A 24,050-nucleotide genomic window follows, 5' to 3' on the forward strand; every position below is an offset into this window, starting at 1 on the left:
CCGAATATGGACAGTCCAACCGATACGGCTCGCTTCGGTTAGGAGAAGCTTTTATAAACTTGGATGGTCATTATAATAATTCGAAAGCATATTGCAAAAAGTCATTTGGAGGTTCCTCTATTCAAGAATTGCCTACATAGAGATGCGTGGAAATGGAGAGTATGCAGCTACTCTTACGACGATTCGGTTGATCGCCCATTTACAAGTGCCCGAAAGGTGCCAGGTTTTCTGTCACGAGCGCTCTCAGGTCATGGAGCTCGGAAAAATATGGGGTTCCTTCCCTTCATCTTTATTCCCCTCTTCTCACTTTCACTTTACCGGACCGAATTTCCATTTCCTTGCTTCAACATCTTCAGATGTCAATTCGACTGATCTCGTATTCAGTCCCATTACATACTACCTACATGTAGTATACAACCTTAACTTCACATTCAATTCTCAGGATGCAACTGCCATAAACCGCTGATCGTTCTAATCATCAAGTAACTCTTCACCTTCAACCCCAACTCTCGAGCCTTACCGAGACATTCGTTCTCCCTGAAGAGGTACTCTTTGCCTTTCGAAGCATCCCTCAGCCAGCCGAAAGCTACTCAAAACGCCCATCTGCAAATCTGGCCATGATGAACGGAGGAGTCAGTAATGATCTCATTATCACAAAACGAATTACCTTGATCGGACCACTTACCTGAAATCAACTCATCCGGCAAATGACGAAACATCGGGTGACGGAGCCGGCGCCGTCATGACCACCGTGGATCCCTCAGCCCTCGAAAGTACAATTGTTCCCTTTCCTTGCCCAACGAGACATGCACATGCCCTCCGTATTTGATCTTCCGGTCGGCCCCGCCACGCTTGAGGACAGTGTTCCATCATGGGCGGCGCCCTTGCTACCACCCTTCGCCGTCGACCCAGCCGGGGAAGAGCTCCGCTGGCTCTGGCTGATGTGGTTGCCGGTGTATTATGGTTGCCATTCATGGACTTCACTAGGGTATTGGTCACCGTCGTGGTCGGAATCATGGTCCTAGTAATCGTTCCGGTGACGGTTGTGGTGACTGTTATTGTGGTCATATCCGGTTCGCTGTCGTCGCTGTCCTCGTTATCTCCCTCGTATATATTGTGGCCTGCGAGGCGCATCTTTGAAGGTTCAACTATCGGATTTGGTGAGACTGCTGGTGGGGGAGTCATTGTAGTGACTCGAGATGTGGCTTGGGGAATCTGAACGGGTCGCATAACTGCTGAACCTGCAAAGTAAGACGAGCAAAAGGACTCAGCCAGCTTCCGGTTTGTGTCGGGTTTGGCGACTGGCTCGAGCAGTTGCAGGAGGGCATTGTCCTCGCATATGTCTTGATGGTTGATGCTTCTCTCATGGCAAGTGCGTGAAGGGGCTGAGAGGACTGAGTGAAGGAGAAGTAAGAGGCTCCAAGGGAGAAAATGCGTCAGGTTCATGGTGGTGAAGAGACTTGTTGGCAGTGCTTTGGTAATCCGTTGACCTCTACACCTCACCTCGCCCGATCATGGGCATACATCTTATAAATGGCTGGCGGTCCATTCGAAAGCTGTCGGTGACGTGTGCGAGTGTGCGGAGGTTGCAAATATCGTGGCTGGGAGTTGGAGTTGGAATGCTAACCTCCCTCCTGCCATCTAGTGTCTCTCTACTCCCCACATTCCGCGGTGCTAATGCGAGCACTTAAGCATTGAAACGAAATCCAAGTACTCTATGGCAATGACAAATAATTCCAATGCCTTCTCTCCCTGCTTCTAGAACTTTGGTCTGAAACGACGCTATCAAGCTCGCATACACACTTTCCAGCCTCTGCACATGTCTTAAACAGCAAGTCTCACAACATGTACTCTTGCTCTATTTGCTTTGACTGCCTACCAATGTCTCGCAAATGTCAACACCACCCTTAGACCCGACGCAGGTTTGAAGCCGGGTGTCATAATCAGCCATATGGCCAAGAAATGTATCGAGTCTTCTTCAACAATAAGTTCGATACTCGTCAGGTCTACAAAATTAACCCGTTAACTAGTCACACCTATGAACCATTAGCGAGTCGAGCATCAAGCGCTATACGTCGATCAGTCATCGGCTGCTTCGTGTGTTATCAATTTTCCATTGACCTTTCCATTGAAGCACAGAGTTGCCAAGTGACCAATATGTCAAGCAAATTTGATGGAGGACGACCACTGTCATCTTTGAGATACAACATAAAGAGGAAGTCCGTTTTCCATACACATTCCAAGTCATTCATCACAACTGGGAAACGAAAAAGCCTCTAGGGTATCACACAATTTATGTATTGCAGCCCATCAGTCACCCTTCTAACAGCAATAGACTAGTACCGACTTTCACACAGCTACAAAGTCTCGCACCAATTTAGTGCCAGAACTCGAAGCCGGTGCGGTTGTCAAAAATCAAGTTCAACCAGCCCGCCAGTCTGATGCCGCCCTTGATAATGCTGCGCTCAACAACCTCCGTAGCGCCCTTGTAGTAATCACCACCAATCTCGGTACCGTTCAGCTGGTTTCCGGGAACCTTCATGACGTAGTGGCAGACCTCCTCATTGCCGTCTTGGGCCCAAGCGGCAGCCGCGCGCTCGGAAGCCTTCCTGGTGGCGACCGAGTGGTAACGCAACCACCTGCGGACGTCCTTGCGATACTGACCTTGGTTGATCTTGGCGGCGAGGTTGTTGGCCCATCCCAAAAAGTCGGCGCTGGTGATGTTGGCGGCGCTGGTCGGAGGGGAGATGCCGAGCATGGCGTTGGGGATTGAGGTGTCCCAGGCGGCGTGCAAGTTGGTCTTGTAGCCCTGGAAGGTGACGGTAATGTTGTTGGCTCCCTCGCCGAAGCCTTCGGTGTGCAGAGGCTGGGCGATATCACCCAAGAAGTGGACGATGAACTTGAGAGCCTGCGCCTTTTGGTCGGCGGTGATGTTCTTCATCTGCACACGCTCGGTCTACAAAACATGCCCTGGTTAGTCAATCTGCCTTTCACTCTACACCATGGCATAGTTTGAGGTCAACTAACGTAGTTTCCGATAGCGGAAACGACACAGCCCTCAGGAGGGCAGTCCTCCGGGAGGACAAGGTGGCAGCTCTCCGGGGGAGGGGCGTCATGGCCGTTCACGAAATGAAGACCGGCAGACCACGCATTAGCCGCCGACTCATAGCGGAAAGAGTCAGCCCACGACGCAATGTTGCCCATATAACTGGTCGAGTTGTCGCCCAAGATGGTCTGGACCTGCTTCACGGTGTTGGGGGTGAGATACTGCTGAGCAACAGACGCGACGGTAGCATGGCCGAGCTTGCCCCAGGCGCTAACGGTGGCGGCCTGGAGGAGGACGACGGGGAGGACAACAGAGGTCTTCATGGTGATGGGCGTTCAGGCTGCTGAGGAACAAGAAGAGACTCGGAAACCGTGAGCAGCAGGAAAGCCAGCCATTGCTGGTCCACGGCGCCGTCCACCATTTTTAAAGTCAGTCCTTCTACACGCGTATTGTAGAAGCGAGCCATCGATATCTGCCGATGCGGTGGCTTGGTGGCAAGCTAGTCGGAGTTGTGTCCACGATAGCACTAGGGTTTGCGGGTTGTGGGGTTGATGGACGTCAATAACTCGGATGTCGGATCCCCAAAAAGGCAGCTGCAAAGAAGGCTTGCAATCGGCGCCGATCATCTCAGGTCCCGATGTTATGGACCGCGAGCACGGCACATGCTGCTCGACGCGACAAAGGTGGTGATGCATACAGTTCTGACAGGTACTTGTAATATGATATACCTACCTAGGTAGCCTTGAAGATGCAAACAAGGACAGAAGGTCGGACCAGAAGAGGCACCTAGAGGACGGGTACCGGCTACGTATTGTGAGTACTGTACCCGATGCCCACGTGCTGGTTACACTATCCTTGATTGGCAGGTGCACTAACATCACCCTTGTAGTGTATTTCGACGCTATCGAGGCTATCTGCTCCGACTTTCGCAGTACTATTTGACCTCTTCACAATCTATCACCGTCATCAATCATGTCCTAGGATCCGTGGGGACGAATACAAGTGGCTCGTTGGCTGAATTTTAGGTCATATATCTATGATAACGAACCGCAGTATGCTATCGTTATATACTGACTTATTATAGCCTTCTGAAGCTATTCCCTCAGCCCCGGACGTCCTGCGGTAAACTTTATCAGGGTATGATAAATTTCAGCGCCGGTCACACAAGACCTTGTCCCGCATGAAGCTTGGGGTTGTTATCTCGGAAAACCCCAACAGCTCGCAAACACCAATACAAAAGTCGAAACTTCCAAACCCCATAACTACCACAGCACGGCAAGAACGGTAGTCATCATATTCACGCTCACCTGTCTTCCAAATAATACTCTCGACTCGTCCAGAAAAGTTTGAGCACCATGCTGCTAGGTGGACAGCGCCAAGTAACAACTGCCGATAATCGTACAGATAAGACAAACTTCACTCTGCCGATGACGGCCCCGGCTGGATGCCCCCCAAAGCCTGGAGAGTGGAGTTTTACGGCTCGCTCCCGCAAGGAAACAGACCATAGGTAACCTCAGCCCCCTTCGGCGCAACTCTATCCCCGTTTGAGCCTCAACACTTCTCAGACCTCACAACCACCCACACTCCATCCGTCATTCATCTTGACCTTTCCGCCCATCTCGTTAATGACCAACGCGCTAGATTCTTCCTGAGCAGATTGACATCTTGAGCAATTACTTGGTACGAGTCGAGCTCCTTGTGTAAGGGTTCTGTATATTTGATGATATTATCAGCCAAATCGATTCACATTTACTGCTGCCTGTACGCCAAGGTCGTGAAGGAGTTATTGAGAAGTAGAGCGCTGGAAATTGCGGACGGCTTATTTATTGCACCAATACACAGCAGTAACATGTGCATAACTGCACGCAATCCTCCCACGAGCGTGCGGTCGAGGTCCGTTACCGGGTTTCCTTTCGACACCACTCAACTAGTGGAAGTCACCTGCAACACCCGCCGGGGCATTCCATTGCTCGTTTGTTGCCCGGTCTGAGGGACAGTGATATTTCCTGTGCTGACGGTGCATGTTTCTGTCATAGAGGGTTGTGGGCGGCAGGGCGATGGCATCAGGAGGGAAGAGCAAAGGGCCAGCCCGGTGAAGGATGTTGGGCAAAAGCATTTGTTTCTACTTGCTAACTAGGTAGTACTGTGATTTGGAGTTGCGAATGAATGGGTGGATGGTTAATGGACACATCCCAACATGTTCACGGAGCCTTGGTCAACTCACGTTTGTACCAAGTGTCGTAAGTTGTACAAATTACCTGCCTGACACAACGCACCCAAGACCCGAATGCGGATTTGTGGCGCAAGATCCATGTTTGCCATATTGGACGGACATCGATCCTACAAGCGCGCCAACGGACTAACATGATTTACCCTCGCTTCGATGACAGTACGTAACAACCTTGAACCCAAATTCGGTTCGCTTCCAACACGTATCCGGAATAATCGAGGTGTTTGTAGTCTTTGGTTTCTTCTGTGTGAGCCGATCTGGAATATATAATTTCTTTCTTTTGCTCCAAGCTGCACGGCTGGAAGGCGGGAATAAGCACTCGACTCTTTGATTTGGGAAGGCAAAAAGGGTCAAGAAACTGTTCTTAGCAAATGCGAAGCGCCTTCTTGTCAAACTCCTTACTTGCCACCAACATCAACCGGGCAGCATTCCCGAATGTGACGGCCTTCTTTAGCATCGATGTTTCGCCTTACACCGGCGGATGGTATTTACATTTAGGCGCTCTCCCAATTTAGCGATTCTGTAATGTTTTGCAGTTCTTTCCTTTCCCCCTTTTTCTTTTTTTTCACTTGTAATTGTTTCTTTTTACTTCAAATTTTTTACTTTTTATCTTCTTTTTAATTTTTTTTAAAAAAAAAAAATTTGGGGGGGGGGGGGGGTTGAAGAAAAAAAAAATATCAAAATTGCTCCTCAACAAGATTGACGCACGCTTCCTTACTTGCCCCATCTAACCAACAGATAGATATAGAGTTACCGTCGTGAAACCTATTGTCTACGGAGCCGAGAGAATCTGGAACGACCAAGGAATGTCTGATGACAATCGTGTTGCGGGAGAGGCAAGGTTTAGTCCGGGATGGACCATTGTTCTCGGGGCGGAGCATTGATAGTGATTGCAATGGAGTGGCAGGTTGGTGATTTACGGGAGATAAAAAGCGAGTATCAATGCATAGAGGTAGGAATAAGTCAAGAAAAACAAAGGGATGCTGGTTGTACTGGAGCGTCTCCATTGATGGTTGGACGGGATGTGATTTCACTGGGGTTGTTTCAACTTTGCATTGATGGTTTTTAAGACTGGTTTTCTGAGTAACGGCCCTTTGGAGACGAGCGATGTGACGAATGACAGTTTATGTTCCCACGGCTTGTTGTTGCGTTGGTCAAATTCCATATTTTTGTCTGAAATGTCCCTCACCCGTTGCTGTTTCCAGCAGCGTGGCACACAGGACGAGCCATCTCAAGGCCAACCAAGTCAAGGTCAAGGCAATTTGGGACTTCGCATTGTTTTGTTAACTTACATGTTGCATGGCCCCGCCTCTCTTTTCCTCGTTTAGATACCGTATAGACTCGGGGCATCCGTTTTTAGGTCCAAGGGAAATCAGGCATAATCTGGAAGCATACTGCAACATTTATGCCCACCAGAAATTCTATGCAAGACAGTGAATTTGAATGTCTCCACCCTCCAGCGCCCTTGAAAAGATAGGTGTGTAAAGGCAGGACTTTGAAGAATCGAATTCACAGTGCTCCGGGGTGGGTGGCAGCACGACTCCCCCACCAAAATTTGCGGGCAGGAAATGTACAGAATCGGGCATATGTATGTCTAATTATGCCTGGTTTCCTTGGAACCTAAAAACGGATGCCCCGAGTCTATACGGTACACCTTCTAGCATATTGAGTGTGCATTTGTGGTGCAGTAATCCGGGCGACCGGGTGAAAATCTATGTGCAAAGATTTATGCAAGTCAACAAGGCAAGATAAGTCAGGAATCTGTCCTGTTTTGACTTGGCTTGTGTGCTTCGCTGGCTTGTATTAGTGGTTTAAAAGGACCACCATGCCCATGTTGCCCTTTTTCTCTAGCGACGACTCAAACTCGGAGGCCTACTTCTCTGAGACAAGTGCAACTCCCAATCATAGTCCTATTCCACGATGTTCATTACACGAGCTCTCTTGAGCCTGGCCCTTGCGGTCTCCTTCCCGGTGAGTCCCTCAACCCGCTACCTATCTTTGCTCAGAGCACACATCCACTAACAACTTCTCCTCACCACTCAACAGCCGACCATCGCCGCCCAATTCACCACCTCCTTACTAACTCCCAACACCAAAACGACGATCCAACTTCGTAATCAGGACGGCACCGCGTCCGCACTCCCATCCTCATCCAAAACCTTCCAGTCCACCACCGACATCGTCGTCGCCCGCAACGTCGAAGACCCCGACTACTTCCCCACCTGGATCGGGAAAGCCTGCCCCGGCGCCCAGAAATACAATCTCGAGGTTCCAGAGGATTGGGCCTGGGGCAAGGCCTTCGAAGCCAAAGTGAACATTTGGTACCTCGAAGGGTTGCCGGGAAAGCCGAAGAATGGGAAGGGACCGAGGACTTGTGGACGAGTGGCCTGTAGAGGCGATACGGCTATTTATTGGTGCAATAATGATGTGAGTCTCTTACCTTCCCTCCGCCCCCCCACCCTGCCTCTTGTTTTTTTTTTTTTTTTTTTTTTTTTTTTTTTTCTGGATAGTGGAGGTGGAATCAAAAAAGTCAAGTAGCTAACAATCATGGGGCCTGGGCTCGGGTCCCCCCCCTTATAAAAACTAGCCGGGACAGGAAAGAGAACTTCCCGAATGGAACTGGATTGCGCAGGGGGCAAATGCGCTCTGGCGAGATGCGCGCTGTTGGAGGGATCCTAATATCTTTGGGAATGAGCGCGAAGGGAGGATTAGAGGAGAGATCTATAGTGACCAGACTTGGAGCGTTTTCATCAGGGGGGAGGACTGTTTGAAGCCTGGAAAGACGAGTTGAATGGGGAGAATTGTGGAGGGACAGAGTGAGGCGTATTTATAAGGGTATAAAGGACTGAGAAGGAACAGACGTGGCAGTTGGGAAATTGGAACCCATGTTGTGGGTGGGGTGTGGTGAAGAGGTGATGCCGCCTTGGGAACAATGTCTGAGGAGAGACGGTGGTCTGGAGTTGGGTGTTTTGTATTGAGTTCCCACTGCGTACCCATCTGTCCTCCCAGATGATTTTCAATTATGTTCGCATAGCTAAGGTGTTTGTGCAGAGGTAACTGTTGGTGAAGAAGACTTGTTTGCCCATGTTCACATGAAATTGAGTACAAGTAGACACTTTCGTTTGCTTGTTGGCTTCCGTGTTTCAGTGTATGGTGAAACAGGTTCGGAAGCTCCGTGATATTACCAGCCCAGTGCCACTCGTAAAGGTGTTATCAGATTGATGAAAATCTTCCGTTGGCTTCCGTTGGGAGATGCATGTAATGATTCATCATCGACACCAAGCCGAGTCACTTTTCCTTTTGATAATATGGTTCGTGGTGGCAGTTAAAAGACCTATAATCGCCAGTGAATCTCAAAGTTTTCCCTGTACATTCGAGTCAGCGCGACCAACCCAGTTTTGAACCGACAACTCACCTCCCCAACACAATATCAAGCTCTTCAACTCTCACAGCCATGCCTTCGCCTAGCGCCATCCTTCGACTGGCTTGTTTTGCCTTTCTCCCAGTTCGTCTTTCTCCGTGCCTCATTGTCTCCATTGATCTCTTTAGCCTTTGATCACGGGTCTAATGACACATCTCCTCCGCACAGCTTGCCGTCCTTGGCCGCACTGTCAGACCTTATATGCTACCAAGGGACGCCAACACTACCTCTGATGGATTGATCCACCCCAAGCAATTGACATTCAGCGTCAATTGCTCGATTTCCGATCACGACTATGGCCATGGCAACGGTGTTCTGGAGGGATTTCATTACCTCATGAGTCGGGGCGGGATGCCGGGGAACAATCCTGGGAGTTGCGGCCGGATTAGCTGCTCTCACGACACTGGAATCCATTGGTGTAATGAAGTGAGTTGTGGCCTTGTTTTCCTTTTTTTTTTTGTTTTTTTTTTGTTTTTTGTTTTTTTCTTTCTTGTGCTAATCAACGACGATCTGAACAGGACAAGACCAAGCGCAAAGCACTTGAATCCTACCAAGTGATTGCGCGTGCTGTCATGGAGATCTTCCAACAAAAGCCCTGTTGGCAGAACTTCGATGATGATAACTTCATGGGTGCCGGGATTAAGGGGAAGGCTTTGGTTGATGGTGAAGACTGGAGTGTTTGGGTGGCCCACGAAGACTGTTCTGCTGCGCCGGTGTGAAGAAGATGCGGTCGCAGAGAAAGGAAAATAATGTGATGGCAGCTGCAAAGGTGCGTGTGTGCCGAGGGTGGCGATGGTGCTCAAATTGTCATCCGAAGGGAAATCAAAGAGGATAATGCTGGGAGTAGAGTTCATTGAGAGGAATTAAAGTGAGAAATTGTTTGCCCTGGGAGAGAGCATCGTGGTGAAAACATGAGGTGTTCTTGTACAAAGACACGAATACTGGTGTTCAAGGAGCGTCACACGTCCCTGTTGCCTTCGTTGAATGGTAAGGAGATGTGATTTTGAGACCCACAATTAGCCGGTACCACGAATACGGCAACTTGAAGAGAGAAAGAGTCACCGGTCTTATATCACCCGCAATTGCTTCATGGTCTAGGTTGGTTACAGTTCACAACTGACTATAGGGCGCTGAATTCATTCACGTGTCTTTCCTCATTGTGGATGTTCCTGTTATCTCGATATTCCCGAGTGGACCATGATGGTTGCGATTGGGGATACCACGTGATTCGAGAAGCATGGGACTCCCATATTGCCTGCCGGTCGCCGAATCCGAAACAAGATAACATCCATCATGTTCGGGTGTCGGCCAACCTCCACTTTCTTTCATCCGCGCAACATGGCGCCCACCATTGTGATGGTGGTTCACTTGTGGGAACCATGATCTATTATCACTGAATGCGGATTCAGTTAAGTCGATAAAGTCCTCAACTGGCAAATGTCGAGAATTGACACCATGATGGTCGGCTTTCCCGCTTGACACTTGTACCAAGTCGGAGGGTGTTTTGGAAACATAAATCCACGTCTTCTACTTCAGGTTCGACGACCCATGGTCGAACCACCCTCGGAGCTCGATTTTCGGCGCCTGCCTCTGCATTCCCTCCGAGACACAATACGAGAATGATATCACCGGCGCCTTCAACCGTATGGACTGCGACTACACCTACTTCACGCCCTCTGTGGCCCGCTCGCTGTATCCATCTACGATACCAAGACCCCGGACGTTGGCAATAAGCAGTGAAGCTACCATGAGGAAGGACGGCGCGCGTCGGACGCAGGCGAGTGCCTTCATTGGCATCTAACGGCCCTGTTGAGTGCGCCCAGACGCTGTCCTATAACTCTGATGGGTCGCTGGATTTCATCGGCCGCCAAAATGGGTTGATTAAGCTCCGTGGCCAACGAATCGAGCTAAGCGAGGTGAAGTATCATGTTCGCAGCTCACTGCGGGATCTGAGCCAGGTTGAAGCTATTGCGGCGGAAATCATCACGCCTGCTAATAGCGCCGGTCCGATTCTTACGGTGTTATTTTAGCGTTATCAAGGCAGAAGAGAATGACGTAAGCTCGGATAACGATGCTCACAATCGAACTAGACTCGCACGCGTGACTGGGGGTCTGGAAAAAAGACCGAGAGATCATGTCTCGCAGTACATGGCGCCCAGAACATAAATATATCCACGTCGACAAGGTGCCGATGACCACGACCAACCAGACCGACCGACGCGTTCTAAGGTGGATAGGTAGCAGGTACACGTTATCGGAGCTGGCTGCTATGCAGTCGCAAGGCACAGAGAATGATGAGTCGGCAGACCTCCTGAAAACCCAAGTGGTTCCATTCTTGGATGATGGGCTCACGGCCGACCACATCCAGGACGTGATCCCCGCCACAGACTTCCAAGCGCTTTCCATATCAGAAAACCTGCAAGATCCTCCCGGAGGATATCACCACTGGATCCTTGATCTCCCCGCCGATGTGGACTTTGTAAGGCTCGAGCAGGCATGCAAAGATCTAGCCAATCACTTCGACATTCTCCGCAGTGTCTTCATCCCAGCAGCGACGAAGGATGACGGGAAGTTCTGGCAAGTTATTCTGCGCGAACACACACCAGCGTACGACACCATCGACGCCGGCGACCCAAAGGACCTCCCGCAGTTTTTGAACGGGGTCTGTGCCGAAGATCTCGCCGGACCTCGTAGGCTCGGTCAATTCTTCATCCGCTTCATCGCCATCAAACACATGTCATCCGACTCTCACAAGCTCATCTTCCCCATCTCCCACGCCTACGACGGCTTCAGCTGGTCGCAAATCTTCCATGCCCTCTCATCTTTCTACCTCAACGTCGAGCCGAAGTCAGTTATCCCAATCCCATCAGCCACCCCTTCCTTCGCAGACTACATCGCCTTCCGCGAGTCGCGCAAGCAGGAAAGCCTAACCTACTGGTCCAACCGCCTCCAAGGCTGGAGCTACCCTTCTAATTTGTGCCGCCGGAGAAAGGGCATCACCCGGTCCATCAACAATCGTCTTTCTCTTCGCCACACCATTTCCCTCCCTTCTTCTATCTCGCCAAATGATGGAGATGATGAAATCTCACCAGCAACCCAATTCTACGCCTCCTTCGCCTTTGCGCTTTCCCGGTTCTTCGGCGCACGTAAACTCCTCTTTGGCCGCCTCGTGGCCGGCCGATCTGCGCTTCCCGCGGCACTACAGAACGTGGTCGGACCGACCATGACGGAACTCCCCGTCTGCGTCTTTGTCTCGGGTCACGACACCTTGAGTAGCGTCGCTAAGCGGCTGCCGGAGCAATTCATTGAGGACTCGAAATACGAAGCGGTGGGAATGAGGGAGATTATCACAGGCGCTACAGACTGGGACTGGGAAGGGGTAGAAGGGGAGAAGGAAAGGGATTTTGGGTGGAGGACTGCTTATCAGCAGGAAAATGAAACCGGCAGTAGTAGTCATGAGGAGAAAGGGGATGGGGTTGGGTTATTCGAGAAGGGGGGAGTAGGGTTCCATGAGAGGGAGACGCCGGCTAGAGAGAGACCAGAGGTATATGCTACGCCAGACAGAAAGAGTGGGATGTTGGTTTTGGAGTTTGAGGGTAGTAAGGAGTGGGCGAGGGGGATGGGTATTGGAAAAGAAGGAGTGAGGAGGTTTTTGGAGGTTTTGGGATGTGTTTTGGGTGGTGATTTGGGTCCTCACGTGAGGTAAGTAGTGAAGTAGGCTGGATGGAGAAAAGTGTATATCGGGTCAAAATTGTCTTTTGGTTTTTTGCAAAAAACATTTTGTTGGTTTCTTTTGTTACTTCCTGACTAGCTTTCTTGCTTTGATTTTGTTTTGGTAGAAAGCAGGCGCGGGGCTTGACAATGGTCCAGATGCGAGTATCGCCTAAACAAGAGGAGGAAAAAAAAAAAAAAAAAAAAAAAAAAAAAAAAAAAAAAAAAAAACCGAGACAAAGAGAGAGAAAGAAGAGAAAGGACAGAGAGGCTTGAGTCTACAGTACAGCATCCGTGGATGGTACGCAGCAGACGAACCGGCAGACACAATGAATTTCCAGCACGTGGGTAAGGTCAGTAACATCGTGAACCTTGACATCCCGCGCATGTAAATCGACAGATATGGCATTCAAAGCACACCCAACGCTCCACAAGGGTTTCCCTTTCATAAATCGGCCATAGGCAATCCGATTCCGCAAAAGGAAGGTCCGAATTCACTTTATAGTTATGGATTCGTATATCCCAATCGGATGCCCGTGCCGGTTGAAAATGTTGCTATGTAATCCAGAAACCCAAGCCCTTCCAAGCACGTTGACAAACAAGCAAGTGCGAGACGTTCAACGGTCTATACGAAATTGCTAAACCCTGGCAACATACCATCACGCTATCACAACTACTAAAGGTTCCGAATGGAACATTGAACAGGGACCGTAAAGCCGTGGTGGACTTCAGCGGGGGATGTGTAAGGTGATGATCATGAACTGCAGCTCCCTCCAAAATTACCGAGGTTCACCGATCTTGGTTTTTTGCATCGACAAAAGTTGACTCGCATCCGGGTAGTACGAAATACCGAACCATTCTCGTAGAAAAGAAAAGAGCAATGATACCTATCCCGAAGCTGCACAAGCCCCTGTTGTTCCCTTCGCTTCCAGTTTTTGTGCGGTGGTGATAGTCAAGCTCTTAAGGTACCTTACACTCCAAGATCGCTACTGATCTGATCAGTCCCCTGCCAAACCGTTTAGCGCTAACTATTCCGCCAATCATCTTACACGGATTTGCCTTGAATCGGCACAACTCTTGTCGAATGGCCAACCACGTGCGGAGGTGTTTGGCTATAAGGTACACTACACCACCATAGGTTCGCCAACCACCCTTTCAAGATCGAATTAACCGATGTGACGGGATGTGGTACCATGGGGTAAGTGGTTCGAGAGTCGTTCGCTGCTACGACTGCGACGCTGCCATTGACCCCTGGCCCTTGGCCTTGACCCCTGAAGCTGTTTCGGGGAGCTCACGCTCAAGAGTGGGTGGATGATAGTGTGATGCTACTATTGCCAGGTACGAAACGCGCTTCATATCCAGTAGAAGCGAGGGGACGGGACAGATGCAGGCAATGATAAACTGGAGAGCCCCCTTCGTCTTGATCGTTCTGGTCCGGCTCTCTGTGTTTCTTCCTGGACGTGGGTAGTTTCATTGCCAACGGACACGGCGTCGGCATCACGATCATCATGATGGACACCCTCACCCTTCTTACCTTGGTCAAGGGACTTCCCTTGTTGGCTTTGGGTGTGGCGGCGGGAGCGACATATCCTCCGATTCCCGCCGACCTGACCACACCCGTCCAGCACCGCATCGCCATCAACAGCCCGACGTGTGAGTGACCTTTTTTCCCATCATAAGGCAAGACCCGAAGGAGCTGACATCAAGGTTCAACAGCCGTCCGCATTGCCTGGAACACCTACAAGCAGCTCAGCCAGCCGTGCGTCCAATACGGCACATCGCCATCCTCCCTGGGCTCCCAATCCTGCTCTACGTCGTCCATCACCTACCCGACATCGCGCACATGGGCCAACGTGGTCACCATTAACAACCTCACACCCGCCACCACGTACTACTACAAGATCGTCTCTACCAACTCCACGGTCGAGACCTTTACCAGCCCGCGCCTACCGGGCGACAAGACGCCTTTCAACATCAGCATCGTCATCGACCTTGGTGTCTATGGCAAAGACGGATTCACGATTGAGCAGGATCAGAGCAAGCGAGACCTGATCCCCTCCATCGATCCGTCGCTCAACCACACCACCATCGGCCGGCTGCGCGACAACATCGACAAGTACGACTTCATCGTGCACCCGGGTGACATTGGCTACGCCGACGACTGGATCCTCAAAGCGCACAACTGGCTCGACGGCAAGGACGGCTATCAAGCCATCACCGAAACCTTCTTTGACCAGCTGGCGCCCATCGCCGCGCGGAAACCCTACATGGCCAGCCCCGGTAACCACGAAGCTGCGTGCCAAGAGGTACCCAGAACCAGCGGCTTGTGCCCGTCGGGTCAAAAGAATTTCACCGACTTCATCAACCGCTTCGGTCTCGTCCTGCCGACCGCTTTCAGCTCTACGTCGCCCGACTCCGCAGCAAAGGTCAACGCCAACAAGGCTCGCATCCTCGCCAACCCGCCCTTCTGGTACTCGTTCGAGTACGGCATGGCGCACATCGTCATGATCGACACGGAAACCGACTTTGAAGACGCGCCCGACCAACCGGGGGGATCGGCGAATCTCAACGGGGGTCCCTTTGGCTCGTACCTCCGCCAGCAGCTGGACTTTTTGGAGGCTGACCTTGCCTCGGTCGACAGGTCCGTTACGCCCTGGGTTGTGGTAGCGGGTCACAGGCCGTGGTACACCACGGGCTCGGGCGACGATTGCCAGCCGTGCAAAAAGGCGTTTGAACCGCTGTTTTACAAGTATGGAGTTGACTTGGGCGTGTTTGGGCATGTGCATAACAGCCAGAGGTTTGCGCCGGTGGTGAATGATACCGCGGACCCGGCGGGCATGGAGAATCCCAAGGCGCCCATGTATATCGTGGCGGGCGGCGCGGGAAATGTGGAAGGGCTGACCAAGGTTGGAAAGAATGTGTCGACGAATCTGTTCGCGTATGATGACGCGTTCAGCTATGCGACGGTGAATTTCTTGGATGAGCAGCGGATGCAGGTGGACTTTATCAACAGCGAGACGGGTGCGATTTTGGATCGGTCGGTGCTGTTTAAGAAGCATGATCAAAAGTTTGTTGTGCAGTGAGTTGGTTGGTTGGTTGGTCGGCTGTCTGTCAAGTCCTGTTTGTTCGGTATCGCGTTTATCCGGTTAGGTAGACTTTGCAGAATTTGGGTCGCAGTAACCTCAAGCATACCTATCTATGTACATATGTACTCGGCTGCCTTACTGCGAGCGTGACAAGTTAGAGGTAGGTTTCCTGGATTTCCTTGGTATTTCTGCAAGTCTCTGTTGCATTTACTGCAGCAGCAGTGCAGTGGGCAGGTTTTCCCCAAGCCCCAGTCTATATTGTGGATTTGAACAGGATCTCAGAAATTTAGTCAATGAAGATGGACAGTTTGAAAAAGTAAAGACGCAAAATTCCCGGAACATCACTGCCTAAAACAACAGTTAGAGCAACAACTGCCGCGTTCGGCCACGGGCACTCCCCTCGGGCCCCTTCCCCCGCACAGCAACCCCCTGCAAGCTGCAGTGCCCTTGACAACCCCAACCCCCTAAACCCCCCCACGGATCTCCCCAACCCGCCAACAACGTCAGTCATCTCTTTCTTTCCACTTTACTCTTGATCTCGGAAGACGTGATGCTGTGCTTCACCAGTTCTGCAGTGACAACGTTGCTCCCCTCACGGAGTTGGCACGTTAACGAAAGGACCTGGAGTAGGTATCTGGAGTTGGGCGGGTTTCCTTTTCCTTTTCTCCCTCCTCCTCCCAGTCGTCCCTCTCGATTCAACCTCCTGAAACTACCCGAACCATTGGCAGTAAGTCGAGAATCACTCGGTGATTTCAATGTCTCGGCATCAAAATGGTCAGCAGCTGGAAGCTACCTCAACACATATTCCGATTCATCGTCTTTCAAGCAGAGAAGGGTCTTTGACAGCCAACACCAACGATAACGATCCCCGCCTAAAGGAACAGGAAGGCGAAAAGCCCCCGGTGTTGGATACGCATGGAGATGGTCAGTCGTCAGGGATATCACTGCCTCAATTCGCCCAGGTAGACGGCGTTGATGAGAGTACATCAACGCTTGATAGATTTCCATGGAAAAGCCGGCTCTCTACACTCTGGCACTGGAAACCCAAAGCGGCTAGGTATGACCCCGACCATCCTCCCAAGTTTACAATATGGATGAACATCCTGTTCGGGTTTGTGAGTGGTGTTCTCCATGTCAGCCAGTCGAACGTTTCGGATCGTCACTAACACCTCCTCCCACCCAGGCATCATGCTTCACCGTATCCAACCTGTACTACAACCAAGCCGTCCTAAACAAGATGGCAGAGACTTTCGATGTCACCTTTGAAAAGGCCTCGTCGGTAGCCACGCTGATGCAAGCCGGCTATTGCAGCGGTTTGCTGTTCATCTGTCCGCTTGGTGACATCTTTCCCCGACGACCATTCATACTTGGGTTGATTGCCTTTACCGCTACCCTGGTACACCTCCCCTATCTTCCCCGTCCTTGATCCAACTCTCACTAACATCGTCTGGGTTCAATCAGTGGATCCCCCTCTGCCTAACAACCTCCTTTCCCTCCTTCGCCGCCATCTCCTTCCTCTGCGGCGCCACCACCGTTACCCCGCAACTCATGCTCCCCCTAGTCGGCGATCTTGCGCCCCCCGCCCGCCGCGCCTCTTCGCTAGCCGTCATTGTCTCCGGCCTCTCGCTCGGCGTCCTTCTCGCCCGAACCTTGGCCGGCGTGTTAGCCAGCTTTACATCCTGGCGCAACATCTACTGGTTTGGCTTAGGCGTGCAATGGCTCGTCTTCGGGCTGCTCTACATCTGGATGCCTGATTACCCCTCCAAAAACCCAGACACAAAGTTCAACTATTTCAAAATGCCGTGGCAGATTGCGCGACTACTGGCCACTGAGCCGTTGTTGCTGCAAGCCGCGCTGGTGGCCTTCCTGCACAGCGGGATTTTCACGAGTTACTGGACGACGCTGAGTTTCCTGCTGAGCAGTCCGCCGTACGAGTACTCGTCAATGGTGATTGGGTTGTTCGGGTTGATTGGTGTGGTGGTGATTGTGTGTGCGCCGATTTACTCGCGGCTCATAATCGATCGGTTGGTGCCGCTGGTGTCTGCGATCATGGGCCTGGTGGTCGAAACGGTGGGTGTGGTGGTGGGCACGTCGGTCGGCAGCTTTAACGTCGCAGGTCCCGTGGTGCAGGCTATTATGATTGATTTGGGCGGACAGTTTACGCAGATCGCGATGAGAAGTTCGATTTATGGCATTCAGCCGTTGGCGAGAAACCGGGTCAATACGGCGTATATGGTGGTCAGCTTTGCTGGGCAGTTGACGGGGACGGCGGTGGGGAATAGGCTTTATGCTCAGGGTGGGTGGGTGTACAGTGGTGCTTGTGGGAGTAAGTGTCAACTTTCTGGAAACGTGTGCTTGGATAGAGAGAGAGAGATGCTAACAGGAAATAGTTGCCTTTGGCGGGTTTGCGTTGATTATCTGCCTTGTCAGAGGACCAAGAGAAAAAGGGTGGGTTGGCTGGTCAGGGGGTTGGACTTGCCGGAGAGAGGACTTAGCGCCGAAGAAGAGTGAGATGACAACGGAACAGACACTCGAGGAAGCCGGTGCAGTTGGTGAAGGCGGCGAAGACGTTCAACGTGACGTTCAGTCTGCCAGTGCATCCAATGGTGGGAACGTTACAAGTGATGGCGAGAACCAGCAATGATCGTTAGGGTTCGTCTGGGCTGTTGGCCGAGTTAATCATGTTTTGGCTACTATCTCGGACTACGTACACGTCAATTCATCAAATCTACGTAGGGCAAATACCCGAAGCACATATACCATTTATCACTACAAATAACGATATCACAGACACAGCGGTGGCTTGTCTATGGGAGGAGGTTTTGACAGGGGTTTGGATGACTCGGCTACACCTCTGCCGGGATATGAATATTAGTTAGGGTAATCTAGGTAAGTACGTCGATCCTACAGAAAGTAGTGAAGGGAAACAGAGCTTAGCGGCTGGGCACGAACGATTGGCTGGGTTCCATTGTTTGGCCCACCTGGCCCAGATTGCGTCTGATGGTCAATTTCACTTGTCCATCTTCTCCAGTCTCTGTTGCTCCACCATCGCCTCACATCGGTTTTTCATCGCACACGCATGTCTCGTCGATCCTCGGTTTTTCCGTTGTCCAAATTGATGATACACACATAGCGCTACATTCAAGGCATATATAAGGCAAGTCAAGATACCCTCATGCTTTGCAGGGAAGGACGGAAGCATGCTGTAAGACCCGCTGTGGCTGATCCCATACCTAGGTAGTGTACCTTTGAACACTGAGGCCTTTCTCCCCAGACGGATAGGTCACGTCAACATCCGACCACGCAAAAGGTAAGGCATTTTAGGTGTTGTACAGATGAAGGCATGTTTCAGCACGGCCTACTCAAAGTCTTGATGGGAATATGCGCAAAAGTATACTTGGGAGCTTCTGGGCGCCAAGCTTTCCCTTTTACATTGACGGAATGTAGATCAATGCTGGAAAGTTTGTTGGCGTATTACAAGCACCACATCATTCAATAAGGGGGTTGCAAGCTTGGACATAGTTAGGTATCTACGAGTTCTTGAGAAAGAGTCGACAGACAATTCCCTTCAGATACCTCTAGTTCACACACATACACGCTTTACTTCACCAGCCTGGTTGCCCAAATCACTCGAACCACCTAGAATCGACACTTATTACCTTCTATAGTTGATAAATTACAGGGCATCTACAGATCCCCATCCGCCCCCCTTGTCGAAAACTGCTTACAAGTACCACGCTAACGAATTTTTCAGGGGTGAACTGTAGACTAAAGGGGTAAAGAAAGCTTGGCGCCCCAGAAGCCCCCCAAGTACCTCCTTTACACGGTATATCACCATCGCTTTGCAAGTCTCGCGATTATCTCTCTTTTTACACTCTCATCACGAACCCGCTTATTCTACTAATCTTTGAGATTACAAACAGCATACCTTCCTTCAAGCATGGAGCCACTCATTGTTGACCAAGTTGGCATGACCTGGAACCCAGGCGTTCACCGACGTTTTCCATGGCTTGGAGTCATCCCGTTGATCTTGAGTATATGCTGTAAGTACACAATTCAACCTAGGCCCATCTGAATCCAGCACCCGCCACTCACAACCTTTCCTTGTACGTGTAGGTACAGGACTCGCCATTGGAGTCGTTCTTGCGAGCAGTGGTCAGCCAGAGGCGGTCTGGTCTGGACACAAGCAACCAGGTGTGCTCTTGGCCTACACCTCAACTCTTGCAAACGCCTTGACGGGCCTTGCTTTCGCTCAAGCAGCCGTGGTTTTCTTCTGGACACAGGCTGTGCAGCCAATGCCAGTTGAGTATCTTCTTTCTTTTTTTTTTTCCATCAAACCCATACCTTGCTGACACAGTAGCTAGGTCAGCAACCTGCACTATAACTGGGCAAGCTCTTCGAGCGTCATAGGAGCTTTCAGATCACTTTGTCGCAAAAAAGCCATCCGAGCAAGTATAGGTGAGGTCTTGGTCTTCCCAATCACCACCAACAAGCTTGGACTTGGGGTGAATAGCGAATGCTGTCTTTTCGTGCATAGCTAACCATTCAAGTAGTGACCATCATTGTGACTATTACGAGCTTCCTGCGCGGTCCTCTGATGCAAAGAGCCTCCTTTGTCCAGATCGTGGATTTGTCTCGTAACGGTACTGTCGATCTTCAAGTAAAGCATAATATCAGCGATACTTGGGGAGGTACGGTAGACGGGCGGGACACCAGAAACGTCATGTTCACTTCAGAATTTGCACAAGTAACCCGGGATTTCCAAGCTAAAGCCCCCATTCACATCAAAGGGGCCTCGTGTGAGAATTGCACGTTGACTGTCAAGGTGATATCTATATCTATGCCCAATTCTTGTTAATAACATGCCGTGTGTTGGTAATATTGAAGGCTGACTTCTGCTCATGGCGGATTAGGCCTTCGGGTTCGATGTTGATCACTGTGAAGAGCTGACTTCTTCACCAACAAACTATAACCTTACGGTTGACCTGGCGACGATCGGAAACGTATCACGCATCTTCGAGTCCGCGATCGATATCTGGTTTGAACATCGATCCTTTACCGCGCTCAACATTTCCACAAAACGCAAAGCGCACTCGGACGGTGGTGATGAAGCCTATCCACAGGCATGTTCCGGCAAGCTAGTAGGCCAAACTTGCATCCTTGTACCCTCCGTAGTGGCGTACAACATCTCTATTACGGGAGGACAAGCATCCTTCCAGACAGACAGCTGGAAAGATGATCACGTTTTGGAGCATATGTACGTCAGTCAATCATGCACTCCATTCCTTGTGAAACTCACCGTTATTCTTTTGTGTGGTTGGAATAGCTAACGAAACGCGGTACCCGTCTTCAAGAAATTTAACATGGCCCGTATCGAGTGTAGGTTCGGGTATAACTATCCTGCCTCTCCAGGTCGTTGGATCAACCCTCTTCAACTCAATCGCCGAGGTGTGGTGGTCAGGCGCAGTGGGCTGGGCAACAAAGGCCGACGGACTTACAGCCAACTTATACACAGGAAACTGGTCCGCGGCTCGGTCTCCATGCCATCAATTCTATCTAGACCCCATGGATGACATAATTAACAGCTACCGCGAACTGGCATTCCGCATGTCTGTCCACGCAGCCAATAACCCTGGGCATGACTCCCTGGGCGTCCCGCTCCCACGTGAAGAACAAAAGGGGATTCCGTATACAAGTCACCTCACACAAGTCCAGTACGCCGCCAATATCCCGGAACTGCTCCTCGCAGTAGCCGTCAGCCTCGCCGGACCGGTGGCTACCATGGTACTGCTTTGGGGGTGGTGGAGGCTAGGCAGGAGTTTCTCCATGAGTCCACTGGAACTCGCTTATGCGTTCAGTTCTCCTCCCGAAAAGGGGCCCTACGGAAAGTCATCGCTAACACTGTTATCGGACTCGAAAAGTGACCTGGGTTACAATGGCGGCGGCGGCGGCGGCGTTACTACTATGCAACAGGAGAACGAAGCAGGTGGAATGGATGGTCTCTTTGTAGATTGCGACAGTACCGCTTCAGCTGGTGAACTGGCTGATCACTTCCGCAACAAAGGGAAGGGCTCCGCAGGAGGAGGAGGAGGAGGAGGAGAACCAAAGATACAATATGGTGTTGTGAACGGCGAAGGGGGTCGTTTTTCTTTTGCTGTTGTAGAGGGCTTGTAGATGGGCGCTGCTGCTCATCAGCTAAAGGAAGGGAGTTTGTTGCATTGAGTAATTTTTGAAGCCAGATATATCAATACCGTTGCATGTTAGTTATTATGATAGATGGTCACGGCTCGATATGCTGATGAATTTGGTAGGTTTGAAGGACTTGGATCCATGTTGGCGCGGAGTATATTCAGAGGTTTTTGCGTTCACGGTTATACCCTTAAGGCAAGTTGAGCAAATTACCAGGAGTGACCCGCAACAGCTTTAGTTCTCAGCGGGCATACCCGCATGATACAAGGTGCGGCTGTCGACTTTGCAAGTGACAATTTTTCTATTCAAACAAGAGAAAAGAAGGAGCATACTTGGCTAGGGTGACCATGTTCGTTTTACATATTGACAAAGCCTTTCCTTCTTTATAATGGTCTCAATGGAAGGAAATTCACTACGGCTATAGCGGCTACTAATATTAGGACGAGAGAAGAAAAGGAGAATTAGCCTGGTAGTAGTTGGGTCGGTGACGACCGGCGAATCCCAGGTGTTGCATGTTGTTTAATTTTTTTCCCTTTTCGATTTTTTTCTTGTTTCTCTTGTGAGTTCCTTCTGGCCCCCCGTATGATACAAGGTATATAGGGCTGAGTACTCTTTCCCTTGGAACTTTTTAACGAGCAAACTGGCGAAACTAGAAAAACGAGCAGGGGAACAAAAGATGAATCAGGGGAACTCGAGAGAAGATACAGGCCAACGGAACGGCATATACAAAAAAAAAAAAAAAAAAAAAAAAAAAGAAACACAAACCAAATAATCGACCCACCAGATCCGACTCAAATCCCATAACCCTCCACGGTCTACAGTCAACCAACCCATTACTTCCAATCCAACCCATTATTTCCACTTCCACTTCCAACTCCAAAGTCTTAGTAAGTAACTGTCAACGCCTTCCCCAGATACTTCTCCCCATCATGACCAACCACCAGCCTCTCAAAGATCCAAACCCCAGTATCCTCTCTAGAAATCGTATACCCAACCACCTTTCCACCCTCCAACTTTTTTCTTTGCAAATCTTCCACTCCAATCCTGACTTTTTCCAGTCCAATTTCTGGCCCCTCAGTCAACATACTAGGCCTAACCACCGTCCATCTCTTTTCGTCACTCTCTACAAAAACGTTCTCCATGGCCCTCTTGTCCTTGAGGGGGTTTCTGAGAAGGAGCGCATAGAGCGGGTAGAGAGGGAGGGGGTAATCCCTGTGGACGGTAGAGGCGCCGGCGGCGCTGAGGGTGATTATGTAGGGTTTATGTTTTCTCTTTGCTTCCACTTCCCTGCTTGAAGAGCTGTTTCCACAAACCGAAGCTGGGTTGGGGACATGGAGGGAAGCCCGGCGGACTTGGTCCAGCGCGGAAAGCAGCGCACGAGCACCAGTTTCGCAGACGTGCGGATCGTCGATGCCTAGCTTCTTCAGATCAGGTTTGCCGCCGATGGAAGTGATCACGATATCGACCAGCGTCGTTGGGTCGGAGAGATGGGTGAGAAGCGGAACAAGGTCGGAAGAGGAGTGGGCGTTGCCTTGGATGATGCGTAGCGAAGGGGAGGAGAGCTCGGTTGGTGTGAGGAGGGATTGGAGGCGGGAGGGAGAACGGGCGAGGACGGTTATGGTGAGGGATGGATGGTTTAGTGTCTGGTTTGGCTGGTTGGAAGGGTTGGAAGAGGCGAGACACCTGCGAAGGGTTGCGAGGGCGATACCGCCTGTGGCGGAGATAAAGAGGATTGATTTGTTGGTTTGAGTGGAGGTGGAGGTGGACATTGTGGTTGAGAGACGACGGGAGTGTTGTTGGAGGGAACTGAGGGTTGGAGATAGATGTTGGATTTGACTTGAAGTGTGTGCGTTGAGATATTGTGTTCGGGGTGTGTTGTGGGGGCAATAAAGGATGATGAGACGAAGCTGCTGCGATGAAGAAAAGAAGTGTCTTCTTCAACTTTCCTTCGAGTTGACCGTGGGTTTATATCAAAAACCCAGACTGACTTCAACCACCTGTTCTACCTTCTCGGAGCGGAGCAACACTGTTACCACCTCTCCTCCCTATTGAAGCTACCACCACTAGATCCTCAGCCCTCCATTCCCAAAGCGGTTCAGGTACGTACGCCAAAAACAGGGCTTGGATCGAGTTAAAGTTGAAGCCATCGCCCAACTCTCAACACCTCTACGACACAAGAGTCTGGAGTTCTCCCGATGAACTCCACCGGGCTACAAGTGGCGTTTTTCTCGCCCTCTGATTTGTTCAGTACCAAGCCACACGGTCGTAACAGTCGCAGAGACGGAGGAGAAAAGAACCGAGTACTTTGTGCCACGAACGCCCGGTTAGTAATACACGCCCGCTTACAGCTGTCTCAAGCTATAATAG

General features: G+C 50.7%; 10 protein-coding genes across 10 annotated transcripts; 7 read left to right on the plus strand and 3 right to left on the minus strand.

The window, feature by feature from the left end:
* Positions 1–696: 696 nt before the first annotated feature.
* Positions 697–1,446, minus strand: NEUTE1DRAFT_38218 (uncharacterized protein; the record flags this gene model as incomplete). The annotated part of the gene is made up of 1 exon (XM_009850436.1): positions 697–1,446. One exon carries the CDS (start codon positions 1,444–1,446, stop codon positions 697–699), a length of 750 nt encoding a protein of 249 aa, XP_009848738.1.
* An 831-nt stretch (positions 1,447–2,277) lies between these two features.
* On the minus strand, positions 2,278–3,401 carry NEUTE1DRAFT_128943 (uncharacterized protein; the record flags this gene model as incomplete). Its single annotated transcript, XM_009851515.1, has 2 exons — positions 2,278–2,956; positions 3,028–3,401. The coding sequence occupies 2 exons, from the start codon at positions 3,367–3,369 to the stop codon at positions 2,378–2,380; spliced, it is 921 nt and encodes a 306-aa protein (XP_009849817.1).
* A 3,795-nt stretch (positions 3,402–7,196) lies between these two features.
* On the plus strand, positions 7,197–8,192 carry NEUTE1DRAFT_99767 (uncharacterized protein; the record flags this gene model as incomplete). Its single annotated transcript, XM_009851516.1, has 3 exons — positions 7,197–7,247; positions 7,323–7,703; positions 8,187–8,192. The coding sequence occupies 3 exons, from the start codon at positions 7,197–7,199 to the stop codon at positions 8,190–8,192; spliced, it is 438 nt and encodes a 145-aa protein (XP_009849818.1).
* Positions 8,193–8,628: 436 nt separating this feature from the next.
* NEUTE1DRAFT_128944 (uncharacterized protein) lies at positions 8,629–9,416 on the plus strand (the record flags this gene model as incomplete). Its single annotated transcript, XM_009851517.1, has 3 exons — positions 8,629–8,781; positions 8,866–9,123; positions 9,216–9,416. The coding sequence occupies 3 exons, from the start codon at positions 8,731–8,733 to the stop codon at positions 9,414–9,416; spliced, it is 510 nt and encodes a 169-aa protein (XP_009849819.1).
* A 2,504-nt stretch (positions 9,417–11,920) lies between these two features.
* Positions 11,921–12,592, plus strand: NEUTE1DRAFT_61189 (uncharacterized protein; the record flags this gene model as incomplete). The annotated part of the gene is made up of 1 exon (XM_009851518.1): positions 11,921–12,592. The coding sequence occupies one exon, from the start codon at positions 11,921–11,923 to the stop codon at positions 12,401–12,403; it is 483 nt and encodes a 160-aa protein (XP_009849820.1).
* Positions 12,593–13,916: 1,324 nt separating this feature from the next.
* Positions 13,917–15,608, plus strand: NEUTE1DRAFT_145580 (uncharacterized protein; the record flags this gene model as incomplete). The annotated part of the gene is made up of 2 exons (XM_009851519.1): positions 13,917–14,061; positions 14,125–15,608. The coding sequence occupies 2 exons, from the start codon at positions 13,917–13,919 to the stop codon at positions 15,489–15,491; spliced, it is 1,512 nt and encodes a 503-aa protein (XP_009849821.1).
* A 577-nt stretch (positions 15,609–16,185) lies between these two features.
* NEUTE1DRAFT_116577 (uncharacterized protein) lies at positions 16,186–16,470 on the plus strand (the record flags this gene model as incomplete). The annotated part of the gene is made up of 1 exon (XM_009851520.1): positions 16,186–16,470. A coding segment is annotated over one exon (219 nt), but the record flags the coding sequence as incomplete, so codon positions are not given.
* Positions 16,471–16,588: 118 nt separating this feature from the next.
* NEUTE1DRAFT_121378 (uncharacterized protein) lies at positions 16,589–18,260 on the plus strand (the record flags this gene model as incomplete). Its single annotated transcript, XM_009851521.1, has 4 exons — positions 16,589–16,642; positions 16,678–16,890; positions 16,956–17,820; positions 17,885–18,260. The coding sequence occupies 4 exons, from the start codon at positions 16,589–16,591 to the stop codon at positions 18,136–18,138; spliced, it is 1,386 nt and encodes a 461-aa protein (XP_009849823.1).
* Positions 18,261–19,434: 1,174 nt separating this feature from the next.
* NEUTE1DRAFT_79876 (uncharacterized protein) lies at positions 19,435–21,668 on the plus strand (the record flags this gene model as incomplete). Its single annotated transcript, XM_009851522.1, has 5 exons — positions 19,435–19,537; positions 19,611–19,688; positions 20,045–20,319; positions 20,408–20,751; positions 20,849–21,668. The coding sequence occupies 5 exons, from the start codon at positions 19,435–19,437 to the stop codon at positions 21,666–21,668; spliced, it is 1,620 nt and encodes a 539-aa protein (XP_009849824.1).
* Positions 21,669–22,567: 899 nt separating this feature from the next.
* NEUTE1DRAFT_136660 (uncharacterized protein) lies at positions 22,568–23,452 on the minus strand (the record flags this gene model as incomplete). Its single annotated transcript, XM_009851523.1, has 1 exon — positions 22,568–23,452. One exon carries the CDS (start codon positions 23,450–23,452, stop codon positions 22,568–22,570), a length of 885 nt encoding a protein of 294 aa, XP_009849825.1.
* Between the last annotated feature and the right edge of the window lie 598 nt (positions 23,453–24,050).

The sequence above is a fragment of the Neurospora tetrasperma genome (genome assembly GCF_000213175.1).
Source record: "Neurospora tetrasperma FGSC 2508 unplaced genomic scaffold NEUTE1scaffold_2, whole genome shotgun sequence".
NCBI classification, from domain to species: Eukaryota; Fungi; Ascomycota; class Sordariomycetes; order Sordariales; family Sordariaceae; genus Neurospora; species Neurospora tetrasperma.